The sequence below is a fragment of the Onychostoma macrolepis genome, chromosome 03 (genome assembly GCF_012432095.1).
Source record: "Onychostoma macrolepis isolate SWU-2019 chromosome 03, ASM1243209v1, whole genome shotgun sequence".
NCBI classification, from domain to species: domain Eukaryota; kingdom Metazoa; phylum Chordata; class Actinopteri; order Cypriniformes; family Cyprinidae; genus Onychostoma; species Onychostoma macrolepis.
In genome coordinates, this window is record NC_081157.1 from 30,103,087 (window position 1) to 30,117,392 (window position 14,306).

A 14,306-nucleotide genomic window follows, 5' to 3' on the forward strand; every position below is an offset into this window, starting at 1 on the left:
TTATTTAAAATAACTGTTTTCTATTCAGCATCAATACTCATTCAGAAATCATTCTACTACGCTGATTTGAATAATTGATGATTATTACCAATGTTGAAAACAGCTGTTTTGTTTTTTATTTTTATGGAAACTGATATATATATATATATATATATATTTTTTTTTTTTTTCAGAATTCTTTAATGATTAAAATGTTCAAGAAACAGCATTTGTTTGAAATAGAAATCTTAATAAATATCGACTTATTTAAGACATAATAAATGTCTTCACTCTCACTTTACATCAAATTAATGTATTCTCATTGAATGAAATTATTAATAAAAAAAAAACTTTCAGACCCCAAACTTTTGACTGGCAGTTTAATATAAAATTACCATAACAACCTAAACATTTATTAATTGAAATATGTATGAATATACAAAAGTTTTGTTGCTAAAACCAAAATATATCTTGTGAAAACTCTTCAGTCTCGTCACCATGTGTCAAAAGGTATATCATTACCTTCATGAATACAGATAATTAATCTTATATAAGTGGTTCAGTATTGAATTATTAAAATTTTCCAGATTTTTCCACTGCAAAAGACATCGTTAGTTCATTATTAATGTCTTGCAGTCTGTTTTTTTCTTGTCATTTAGCATCTACTGCATGTGTTCATTAAAATGTATCTTTTTTTCCTCATCTTCATTACCGCTGATGAAATGAAAACACTCTTATTTGAAGGAACATCTCTGTCAGTAATTCTGTTGACTTCTAACAAGAGTGATGTTTCCCCGCAGCCACTGCCAGAGACCGAGTACAATGGAAACCCGGAGAGCGTGGGCTACAGGGTCAGAGTGTTGCGAGCAGACCTGCGGGGTGGTGAGGCCAGCACACGATTGGTGAACGACAGGCTGGAGAGGGAGATCACCCTGGAGGGTCTGGAGGAGTGGACCGAATACCAGCTGCAGATTCAGGCCTTTAATTCCATAGGCCCCGGACCCTGGAGTGAGCCTGTGAAGGGACGCACGCGTGAGTCAGGTGAGGACACCCAGTCGGATACTAATATGGGTTGATGAACCCCATGGGACATAGTGATGCAGAGGGAGCATCTTGAAATTTTCATTCTCAGGATAATCATGTTCTCAAATGTAAATAGGTAGTTTGCAGATTGAAATTTTATTTCCTTTATGTGATCACCATAACAGCCCCTCACAGCACACTTACTCTGTCTGACTCGAGAGCTGTTCTGAATGCATGCCTACACTGCAGATAAGAAGCCAGGTGATTGGCTGCCTGATGTCGCTACTTATCTTTACCATTGCTCCCTGCAAGATACACTCAAGAAAGATTTATGGCCCCAAATGGCTGCAGCGTAAACTTCAAAAATATGCTATTTAAAGGTGAAGTGTGTCATTTCTGTGTCACTGGTGATATCAGACTGAATTGTAAATATGTTTACATTTTTGGTAAACAATGAGAATGATGTTTACACATGCAAAAGACAGCACCACAATGCTAGGGTTTTGTGGTTTGCTTGCAGGGCATTGCTATGCAGTAGGTCTAAAGAGCCCAAAGAAATGGAGGATTTCAGTATATTAGAATGATTTTTGAAGCATCATGTGACACTGAAGACTGGAGTAATGATCACAGGAATAAAGTACATTTAAAAATTGCAATACTATTTGATAATATTATTGTTTTACTGCATTTTTGATCAAATAGATTTAGACTTGATGAGCATAAGAGACTGTTAAAAACGTAAAAAAATCTCAACAACCCCCAACTTTTGAACATTAGTGAAACTACTAAATCTAACTGTTTTTTTCTTCCCCGATTTAATTAAATTTCCACTAGGTAAAAAATTGTAAGTCTGATCACTTAAAAGTAATAGTCAACCTCCTCTAAACAAGCCACAATATTCGAGGAGCTTAAATCCATAACCCTTAGTATGACAAGTAAAAACAAGTTTTAAACACTCTTTCCATCTTCCAGGGTTTGGATGATCAGGTTATCTCACCACAAACTTATCCAGTTGGTCAAGTGATGAATAAATCAATGAGTCAATGTTGTTATGCCTAACCTAGTTGTCTCACTCAAACAGATCACAATTCCATTTGGTGCCACTAGTGGATCAGAAATTGCACACTTCAACGTAAATAGTTCTTTGGAAGGCTGCACTTGGATGACCATAATCAGAAAATAAAGTTTGTCTGTGGAGAGAGTTATTATATAATTGTGTGGCTAATAGCCCACACGTAGAGACATTCTGGGCTGGCTGTGCTGTCTGATATGAGGCCTGGTGTTAAAGGTTTGCCATCTTTTACTGGTCTGTTCACGGTCTCCTCACGCTCAAACTCTTGTTTGCTGCTCACACGCTAAGCTGTTTGCTTTCTTTTTTCCCTTATGACATTGGAGATGTGACTAATCCACGTGAGTTTGCTCAGTACTCAGGGCCGTGTGTTAAGGCACAGTGCGATAAGGGTGTGTGATTTGTCTTTCTGTGTTTGCATAGTGCCATCGGGGGCTCCGGAAAATGTGACGGCGGAGGCCATGAGCTCCAGTCGCATCCTGGTAACCTGGGGCCCGGTTCCTGAGCACGAGCAGAACGGCAACATCCTCGGATACAAGGTGGTTACTCGTGAGAATCGCTTCTGCATTGTTGTTTTGTCTTTTTTCATTCGTTGTGATTTCACACAAATGAAAATGACCTCAGACTGATGCCAAGTAGTGCGCTGAGGTACTCTGAAACAATGTCTGCTGAAGGAGCCCTTGGCTCAGTATAATAAGCGTCTCAGAAGTGAATAAAGGTTTTTCTCATGTAAGATCAACCCCTTAAACTGTGTTTTGATGATGAAATGACATGAAAGGTTTGATGGTTTTTTTCTCTTGAGGAGAGGAGGCATTGTTTTTATTCTTCATTAAAACCAGACATTTCCTATAATAACTACCCTTTGCAGCTGTACTATACTATTCTTAAATCAATGTAATATTTATGTATATATATATATATCAGTGGCGGCTGCTGGTCTTTCAAAGAGGGGAAGCTCATTTTCGGCCTACATCATAAAAATTGTCCATTTATTTATACGTAAATTCTGCCCTACGTTCCTTTTCAAGTTATTGAAGTCCTTTTTTGTTATCCATGAAATGATCTAAACAAAACTCATCTTAGCACTGCACAGAAGCTGCATGAAGTGACATTTAGATTTTTATTTATTCATTTAGACTGTATTTATAATTGCATAAATAATGTTATGAGATTAATGTTTTAAATACTAAATTCTGAATATAGAAATATGTTGGAAAATAATGTAATATGCCTACTTTTAGACGGGAAACTTAAAAACGGCCAGCAGGTGGCAGAATCGCTGAGTCATTCAAACAATTCTTTCAAAACGGCTGAATCCTTCAGGAGCGAATCAAATCACTGTTTTTATGAGTGGCTCAGTGAATCAGTGATTCGCCCAAGACAACACGAATTTGGATTCGAACACAAGCGAAACAAAAACAGCACTCTTGCTCGTGTTGTATTGCCTAAGTGTCAGGAGCATTTTTTGCTCGCATATCTTTAAATTTCTGAGTTAGCAGCATGTATATTAAAACATAACATTATAATGATTGATAAGAACCAAGTGCAAAGCCGCTATGGGACTGAGCTTGAATAGCTTCAGCTATTTGTACTTTTTATAGTACAAAATCGCTGTCAATCAAAAGGAAATGCAGTCTTTCGACAGACCCTCCAATCATCACGCAGAAGCCCGGAGTCCAGGCCAGCCCACTCCTCCATTCACCCCCAGAGACGCTGAGTGTCCGGGGGCGGGACATAATCGCAGCATTTATCCAATGACAGTCTAGTTTCGAAGCACTGAAAAAAACAGTTCAAAGCAGCCCCATTGAAGTCAATGGACGCTCGGCTTCAACAGAGAAATACACTGAAGCTACGGGAGTGTATGAGAAGGAAATCGAGTCAGCGACCTGCTATATGTAGCTGATTCTGAACGAATTTGTCTTCGAGATGAACGTGTTCTAATGCATTTTTAGTCAATAAAATGTTAACACAATAGTACATATTTGACCATTAATTTTTTGACATTATAGGGGAAGCCGAGCTTCCCTTGCAGTCTTAAAGAAATCCCCACTTATATATATATGTACACTAAAAAATTACATTCAGAAATTTTACATTCAGTCAATGTCTGACTTCAAAGTGTTATCTGAATTGTTATTTTTTTAGTTGGCTCAGCCTTTTCTGAACTAGTTTTATAGTCCATTCAACTAAAATGTTTTAATTGGTCAAACATTTAGAAAACTACAGCAAGTTATGTCAATTAAAATTTAAACGTTTACTCTGTGTTTTAAATGTTACCTCAACTAAGATTTATTATTTGGGCATCATAAGAAATTGCTGGGGAAATACATAAACATATTTTTATAGTTTAACAAAATTACTAAAAATTATTAACTGGCGTTTATCAATCACTAAAAACACTCATTACAACACATAATATCCATTATTTAATAACAATCTCCGTTTATAACATTTTTCATACAGACTAAACATACAGGCTTAAAGAAAAAAAAAAAGTCACCTACATCTTGGATGGCCTAAGGGTCAGTAAATTAACAGCAAATTTTCACTTTTGGGTGAACTATCCCTTTAAAGCTCCAGTTGACAAACATTACATCTGTAATACAACTGCAAAATTCAGTTTAAACTTTGTTTAATGAACTAAGAAAAAACTAAACAAGCTAAACAAACAATTACAAATATTACTACGGTTCACAATTAGATCTTTAAAATGAGCCAGAAGTCAAAAAAAAAAATTGACTTAACCGTTACCTGACACCTGAACTTGACATACACTGTCTTATATCCACTTTTCTTCGGATATACAACTCATAAAACACTTTCTAAATGTCCACTCAAAAAAATGTTGCATGATTTTCTCGTTAAATTTAGTCTTAAAAAATTACAATTATTTAGTGGGACTTACCTGACGTGTGAACTTGACAAGATGGCGACGCTGTTTCTCCTGCAAAGTCGCTCAGGCGCATACACGTGCAGAATGATCTCAGTGTTAGCTGGATTTGTTTTTATTAGTTTAGTCTGCATGTAGCATTCTGAATGGATTTGAAAATAACCATTCATTTAATGTTTTTAAAATATATTTGTGCAGACTTAATATAATATGTCTTCTCAACTAAGCCCAAGCAATAAAATTAGTTCAACTTAAATATTTTTGCCCTTCCAACATTTTGTTCATTGGATTTTTTACAGTGTGTATATATATATATATATATATATATATACACACACACACACACACACACACACATACATTATTTATTAAATTATTTTACCAAAATAAAAGGGATCATACAAAATGCATGTTATTTTTTATTTAGCACTAACCTGAATAAGATATTTCACATAAAAGATATTTACTTATAGTCCACAAGAGCTAAACTGTGCGCTTTTCTTCAGAAAATTCCTTCTGGTCCCACAAATTATTTTGCGTATTTGAACTACGGATGTCAACGATTAACCAACGATCAATCAATTGTCAACAAGAGATGTAATCGATTAAAGCTATCGATGGTCAATTAAAGGGTTAGTTCACCCAAAATTGAAAATTAGTCCATGTTTTACTCACCCTCAAGGCATCCTAGGTGTATATGACTTTCTTCATTCAGATGAATCCAATCGGAGTTATATTCAAAATTGTCCTTTCAAGCTCTATAATGGCATGGTCGGCTGTTTTTGCTCAACAGTGTAAATGTAGTCAAATAAAGAGCACGCATCCATATTAAAACGTGCCTCACACAGCTCTGGGGGGTGAATAAAGGCCTCCTGTAGCGAATCGATGCGTTTTAGAAAAAAAATATCCATAATTAAAACGAGATAAACAGTTTTGTGTAACTTCCGCTATCTGTTGTACACGCGTTCACAAGAGACTGTCTTTCCGGCGGATGACGTAGGACGCTAGCACAGCGCATGTGCATGTGAGTCTTGCAAAAACCAACATTTGTTTATAGGAGCAAAGGAAGTAAAGTTTCCTTACTTTACCAAAGGAAAACTTTTGGCTTATATTGAAATCCTCTGACATTTTCTTTACAGATCCTCGTTTTGTGCTTCTAATTTGTGACCGGCGTTTTGTTTTGTTCTCTCTCCGTTGCGCTTCCACGTTCGTCACGATTCTCCGGTGCTTACGCTAGGCATACGTCCTATGTCATCTGCCAGAACGCTTCCGCGTACGACAGTTAGCAGAAGTGAGAAAAATGTGGATAATTGTCTTACAAAAACGCATTGATTCGCTACAGGAGGCCTTTATTCACCCCCCAGAGCTGTGTGAGGCACGTTTTAATATGGATGCGTGCTCTTTATTTGACTACATTTACACTGTTGAACAAAAACAGCCGACCATGCCATTATAGAGCTTAAAAGAGCTAGGACAATTTTGAATATACTGTAACTCCGATTGGATTCATCTGAAAGAAGAAAGTCATATACACCTAGGATGCCTCGAGGGTGAGTAAAACATAGACTAATTTTTATTTTTGGGTGAACTAACCCTTTAAGTAACTTAATTTTGGGGTGTGTGCAGCTGGTGTGCAAAACACGTACAAACGGCTGTCAGTGGCGGTGATGGGGCCGGATCTTTTGCAAAAATAATTCACTAATGTACAAATTATGCTTTTAATGTGATCCAAACTTTAAAAGTAGATTAAAATAGAAACAATACAAAGTCCTTCAACATGGTAATCACAGAAAACATGCTCTCTTCATTTTATCAAATGATCATAATCACATCTATTCATTTTACAATCCTGCTACTAGTCTTTTAATTATACTAAAAACCCCTTTCATTTGGGTTTGGAAGCTGGCGTTGTGGCATTTGCACTTCCTGTCATGCCAGTGACTATATGCCACTGCAATAGATGCATTTTGCAGTATTAAGGTTAACGATTAATCGATTAATTGATCTTTCATTTGAACGACGATCGATTATGGGAATGATCAAAAATTGACATCCCTAATTTGAACCCTTTCCAAAAATTACTGTATGATTTTGAGATCCATTTTTTTGCACTGAGGACAACTGAGAGACTTACATGCAACTATTACAAAAAGTTCAAAATCTCACGGGTGCTCCAGAAGGAAAACAACGCATTAAGGTGAAAACTTTTTGAATTTGTTGATAAGAGTAAATTGAGCTTATTTTGTCTTCTGGGAAACATGTAAGTATCTTCTGTAGCTTCTGAAGGGCAGTACTAAATGAACAAATATGATATTAAGGCAAAATAAAAAATAATGTATATCTTAATTCTGTTCAAAAGTTTACACCCCTGGCTCTTAATGCATCGTTTTTCCTTCTGGAGCATCGGTGAGTGTTTGAACATTTGGTAATAGTTGCGTATGTGTCCCTCAGTTATCCTCGGTGTGAAAAGATGTGAAAAAATATTTTTGCAGTGTTGAAATATGGGGCCATATGATGAAAAATAAAAGGAAAAATCAAGGATTTTTTTAAGTTTGATATTATCCTTTGAACATTTTATGCACTTTTCTTTTTCTCTTAGAAGCCCTATAAAGCAGTTAGTGTTTGTTCCAGTACCGTTTCATTTTCATTTTAAGTAATGAAAAGGTTTATTAATGAATTAATTGAAAGTCTGACCCATGCGGAAGGACAAATATTTGCAGTTAGATCTGGATGTGCGCCCATATGTTCAGAAAAGCCTCTCTGGTTTAAAGTCAACAGTAATTAAGGCAGGAGGCTTTATGACGCGAAAAAAAAAACAAAAAAAAACAGCAGCCTGCTGAACATTGGACCCAGAGGAACAAACCTCATGCCATTCAGCCTTACTAACAGCTATCCCTGTGTTTGTAATTAATGTGATCTTAAGTTAACGTCTGGCACAATCACATAATCACACAACAGTTATGTGAACTATAACCATGCTTAATATACTTATTTTTTCAGGTTATGTACAAAGAGAAAGACTCAGATTCGGAGGCACAGGTGAACGTGGTTAAAGGCAACCTGACGCAATCGGTCTTACTAAGGAACCTGCGTAAATACGTCCAGTATGAAATCCAAGTTTTGGCTTTCACACGAATTGGAGATGGGCAGCTCAGCAGCCCCCCAGTCTTGGAGAGGACCAAGGATGATGGTGAGCAACCTTTCATGTTTCATCACTGAGATTCAATTTAATGACCACACAGCGAGTTTAAAGGAATACTTCTCCAAAAATTCTGTCATTATTTACCCACTTTCATGTCATTCCAAAACTGTATGCTCTTTTTTTAATTTTTTTTTGGAACATAAAATTATTTTTAATGCAGCTCATCAACAACAGTTCATAGTCACCTCATCTGTTCATCAGGCTGCAAAAACGACAAAAAACACCAAAGAGCATCTTAAAAGAAGTCATCAACTTTTGTGCAATATCTTCTGATGCCACACCAAAGCTATGTGTGAGGAACAGATTGAAATATAAAATATTATTATCTGATAATCTTTTTCCTCAGTGTAAAAAATGCTTGAATCAGTGAGTTGAACTTGAGAATCAAAATCACTGAATACATTTTGACCCTGTTCTTTTCAATAAACCAGTTGGTTCACAAATTGGACTGATTCATTCACAAATATGGGTTCAACTGTCAACAGTTCTCAGCAAATTGCTGGGGAACATTATTAATAACTTAAATTTGTTTTGTTCCTCATATGAATTGTGTGGCCTCAGAAGACTTGTAAGGTGTTTTTTTGTGTGTGTGTTATTTGTGAACTGTCATTGTTTTAAAAAAAGCCCACCTTAAGAATTTTCCAAATACAGTATTTAATTTTTGTTCCAAGAGAGACAGTCATACGGGTTTGAAACCCATGAGGATGAATAATGACCATATTTTCATTTTTGGATGAAGTATCCCTTTAATGCTGTAACTCTGTTTTATGTGCACGCTCCTTGACCAAGCAGTGTAAGTTTATGGGCTGTCATGAGTAATGGGCATTTGCTCTGCGCACGAAGAGTGCACAGATTGATGTGGCCTTGGATTTTATAGAATAAAAAAGATGAAATGGCATTTAGTCTTAAGCTCTTTCAGACACTTTTTTTGAAGGTCCTCTATAGCCTTTGATGCTTCATTTGTTTTTAGTGTACATTCTGTGCTTTTGTGTTCGCTTAGTTGATTCGCTCCCTGTCTTTTTTAAGACTAGATTTGGTATAGACAGGTAAACCAATACAGACAGCACAAGCTCCCTTGGCAAGGATGGCCTCCAAATGTTTACTTTATGGACTGCAACTTGAATAGACTTTGAAGGGCTGGCTGTGGAATTTGAGGAATGAAAGCTTTCAGAAGTGAGGTATGATAGTTTGCTGTCCATTACAACAGTGATTCACTCCGGTCAGGATTAAAGACAGATAACAGTTGGAACTAATGCACTCTTATGTGATTGCTATACAGCCAACATGGCCATAAGGGACAGACTAAAGCAGAAATATGTTTTTGGGAAATGGCACAAATAAGGCCCCCCTCAAGGCTGTTCCAGAGAAACAACTGATATACTCAGTGTACCATGAGATTTGTCAGATAAAGCAATATAGAGTGCACATATGAAGTGCTGAATTGTAATGTATCTCATGTTCAAACTGATTTAATTCATTCAAGCATGTTATACTTGGAAAAGTAATATTAAATATAAACCATCTGCCATGAGTTCTTTACTTAGAAATTATTTTTTTTATCTAGATATCTCAGTGGAAAAGGAGGAATAAAATATATTATTGAACTAGACTGTAAACCACACATGCAAGACTAAGACTAGGGGACTAAGACTATCTATCTATCTATCATCTCAAGGTGTAAATGCTGTAAATATATTAGTCTGGATATGTTTGCACACTGTAAAAAGTGATAAGTTGACTTAACTTTAAAAAACTGAGGATAAAATGAATTGTCAAGTTCACTTAACTTTTTTTTATTATTATTATTTACTTAATAATTTTAAGGCGACGGGTTTCCTCAATTTTTTTTAAGTCAACTTATCACTTTTTACAGTGCACGTCTGGATCATGTCATTTGTGTTTATGGTACTGTTAATGTAAATATTACAAATCATAAGCTAAAACAACACTATTACTGAATCACATATTGTGCAGTTTAGCTTGCTTCACAAACCCAAAATCTTATCACAAGAGAGGACGTCATGGGGGATAGCGATAGAAGCCTTTTCCCCCAGCTTGTGAGAGCCATTTAAAGAAGCCCACTATGTGAAATACAGGGGTCAGCCCTTAATCCAGCCGTCTACAGAGTCACATTAATGGAGTCTGCACGCCCGCGGTCAGCTCTGTGCTGCTCTCTGAATAAGAGATAACAGGACTCTTTTAAACGTGGCTGTAAATGGAGCTCCCCCTTGACAGACGTGGAGAGCTCGGGCCATTTCACCGCCGCACTTTTATGATGGAAGCGCAGGGCCCAGGCAGCATGTCCCCCCGTCTGTGCTCACTCGACCTTGGCAGCAATTATCTGTGTGTTTGCCTTTTAAATTCCCCTCCAGAACAGACCTCATTAAGGACTGATGGTACAGCAGCATTTTATCCAGGCCCCGGACGCCGTACGCAGGGGGTTGGAGATGCTACGGGCCGTCCATCCTGTTTCGGCCGGACACAAGTGATCATTCTGGCTTTTGTCTGCAAACCTAAACATCCTGTAATTGGATTTAATCAGAGCCGTATCAGCAAAGCGAACAGCAAATTGGACGTTTCTTTTTTGCACTGCGATTAGATTAGCGTGCCTTAAAGTCGTTAGTGTTCGCACGTCTCTGAAAAGATTGGCAGGAAAGTATGTTTATTAGTGACTCGCTTAAAGAAGTAATTAATAAACGGATTTTCTAATTGTAGGTTCACGCCGAGTAAATGCACTCGAGTCATGAGTCGCGCATCATAAGTAGTTAAAAGACTCCTCATGTGCGTGTAATCTCCATATAAGCCTTGTGGCTCACGGAGGGCTGATAGCAGGATGATGAATGTTAGCAATACATTGGCAAGAGAAAGAGGCATCTTGGGAAAAGCACGCTGTACTGTAAGAGCTTCTTTTTGTGGACATATGTCCCTATGGTCCCACACACTATGACTGCAAAAAGCAATACAAATCAAATCGCTGTCAGATGTGTTAGATTTATAAGTTCCTTAATGTCCAGGAAATGAAACATAGAATCCGCCTAACCGACCGCATCGACTGGGGGAATCCAGAGAGAAATAAGGAAGTGGTCGAGAGACAACGTTGATTGTGTTTGTTCCGCATTTGTACAGCACGGCAATTCGCGTACAACACAGCAGCGGTGTCGTTTCCTGCTTATGTGTGTGTGTGTTTACCTCAGGCACAGCACTGGCCCACCACTGTTATTGGATTCCCTCCATGTTATCTGTCGCTCCACAGGTGTCCTGTTAGTGGATGTATAGGCCTGTCACAGATGCCTTGGAGAGAGGGGAAAGTGTGTATGTTTAGAGGTGAGACGCACCAGCAGGTGAAGGAAACATCCCCCTTAATCAAGGCCTTTAGCAGAGCCCTCTTTTAGCAGCAGTGGCACACTGTGTCCTTCAGAGTAGGGCGCAACAGTCATTACATCCTCCAGTCATCATTGGTCTCCTCTTGTAGGCAACAGATCGCCCCTTGGCAATGTTTCCCTTCAGTCTTAACATACAATGATAGAGCTCTGCTCATCTAGTGGAGCATGTGACTTAGTGATGGCCCACTTTAGGAGGGGTAGAGTGAGAAGGAGTGCCATGTGGCAGCACTCATGGACCAGCATGGATCTAAATACTCTGGTCAAGGACAAGACGACAAAGTCTAAGGGGAGAACGACCAGATTTTGCAGCTCGCTGGCCAACAGCTAATCATTAGTACTGTTTGCTAGAGCAGATTTGAATTAACAAACCACACACACTAAGTAGACTTTGCCATGTAACTCGTGCATATGAATTATACTTCAAATTGCATGGCTTGTAGAGTAATTTCTAGAGTCCACCTTAACAACCACATGGCAACACCCTGGAAACCAACCACAAAACCCTAGCAACCACATTCTGTAGTAATGTGCTATCAACCACTTAAAACATCTCTAGAAATGATATAACAACACCCTAGCAACCACATTCCATTTGGCAACCACTCATAACACACTCACATTGTGCAAACAACCACTCAGATCACTTTTGCAACCTCATAGAGACAACTTGACAACCATCCACAACCATAGCAACCACATTCTGTAGTAATGTGCTAACAACCAGTTAGAACATCTCAAGAAATTACATAGCAACACATCGACAACCACCCACAACACCCTGGCAACCACATTCTGCAGTAATGTGCTAACAACCTCTGGGAACATCTCAAGAAATTACATATAATAGCAAAAATCTGGCAATCACCCATAACACTGTAACATTGTGTTAACAACCTTTCAGATAACGTTTGCAACTGCATAGCAACACATTGACAACTACTTACAACATTCTAGCAAATCCCTGGCAAACACCCACAATATCCTAGCTACTACATACTATAGCAACATGCTGACAACCACTCAGAACTTCTTAGCAGCCACATAGCAACACCCTGACAACCACCTAAAACTCCCCGGTAACCTCTCAGTGGCACCATGCAACCAACCCCTAATGCAACACTCTCATTATTCATGCAGACTTCACATTATTTTTATGGTAAAGCGGATCAGAGAACAGTATTTCTGTGCACAGATGGATGGAACGTGAGCGTTCACACTTACAGATGGAAACAGCTGACTTTATCCACTGATGAGATGTAATCTGGAATATGTTCATTAAACTGCCACAGTTTGAGTGCTGTCATAACTGTCTCTTTTTCTCCGCATCCCTTATGTTTTTGTCTTCTTATGAATGTTATATTTTTTTGTTGTTGTTGTCCTTTTCAAACCAGATTTTTTTATAATGACCTTATCCTGACGTAAATACCATTTCAGAGGCTGTCTCGGAGGGCTGCTGCTGCTTCTGCTTTGAAAGCTAAATAACCTCTATTAAAGCTCTCTGATTTGGGCTTGTGGTTCGGCTGTAATTCAAGACAAAGCTTTAGAGTTCTATATGGTATATAGGTGTTGTAATTACTGCAGGAGTCATGTAATGATACAATCTCATCTTTGGCCTCTCCTTTTCCCCTTCAATAGTTCCCGGACCACCTATGAGACTTGTGTTCCCGGAGGTGCGTCTGACAGAAGTGAGGGTGGTCTGGCAGCCCCCTGTGGACCCCAATGGCATAATTATGGGTAAGAGAAATAATAGGTCAATTCCTTCCATGATACACTGTAGAACAAACTGAGATTTTGCCTTTTTTCACAACATATTGTTATCGTGTTATTACACTACTGGGTAACACTTTATTTTAAGAACCAATTCTCACTATTAACTAGTTGCTTATTAGCATGCATATTCCTAGCATATTAGCTGTTTATTAGTACTAATAAAGAACATATTAATGCCTTATTCTGCATGACCATATTTTAGATCGCTTAATCCACCCCATACCTAAATTTAATTTACTATTAATAAGCAGCAAATTAGGAGTTTGTTCAGGAATAGTGAATATGTGTTCCCTATTCTAAAGTGTTACCCACTACTGTTCTGGTGTCAATAAGAATTGATGTTGTTTTCTTGAAAATTCTGTTAATCAAATAATTCTAAAAACATGTCCAAAAACAGAACCTACGATTCTGTGAGCAAATAATCCAAGACCATTCACCTAGGAAGTGATTTGTCAGACTAATTTAGTCCATGATTCAGACTGATCCTATGTATGTATTCAGTCTGATTTGCTAAGTCAGTTTGACTGATTCAGTTGAATAATTCGTTTTTTGTGCATTTTTTAAATATATTGCCATTCTTCTCGTGAGAATGGTCACGGCTGACCCATGTAGCCAGGATGCAAGTGGAAAGCTGCTTTCATGTCCTTCACCTCACATTAAAAACAGTCTCCTCAGTGCTTGATCTGGCCTACATGAGAGTGTGAAATGCATTGGACTGGCAGTATCTGGCTCAGAGCAGAGCCTGTTTCTTTCCTCCGCTCTGTGAATGAAGCCATGTCACCGTGCACCTGAGACTAATTCCTCATACGGGAAGAAGGAGCCGGAGAGGAGAAAATCTCTGCGTTTTAATGAGATTAGTCTGACTAACACCTCAAGTGAATGAAGCTCAGAACAGCCGCCTGCCAAATCATGCTGCCTGTGCAAATCACACCGGAGAAGAATACACGCAATTTCAGCGATGCAAAGATGAGATCCGAACACATTTGTTGA

The 14,306-nt window shown here is 38.1% G+C and overlaps 1 protein-coding gene across 6 annotated transcripts in view; it reads left to right on the plus strand.

Moving 5' to 3' along the window:
* sdk1a (sidekick cell adhesion molecule 1a) overlaps positions 1-14,306 on the plus strand; it is a 342,555-nt gene that overhangs the window by 281,010 nt on the left and 47,239 nt on the right. For all 6 annotated transcript variants that reach the window (XM_058771492.1, XM_058771493.1, XM_058771494.1 and 3 more), the window contains 4 exons: positions 780-1,020; positions 2,495-2,610; positions 7,962-8,151; positions 13,182-13,280. In XM_058771492.1, the coding sequence (XP_058627475.1) occupies positions 780-1,020; positions 2,495-2,610; positions 7,962-8,151; positions 13,182-13,280 (646 nt within the window). The remainder of the gene's footprint in view (positions 1-779; positions 1,021-2,494; positions 2,611-7,961; positions 8,152-13,181; positions 13,281-14,306) is intronic.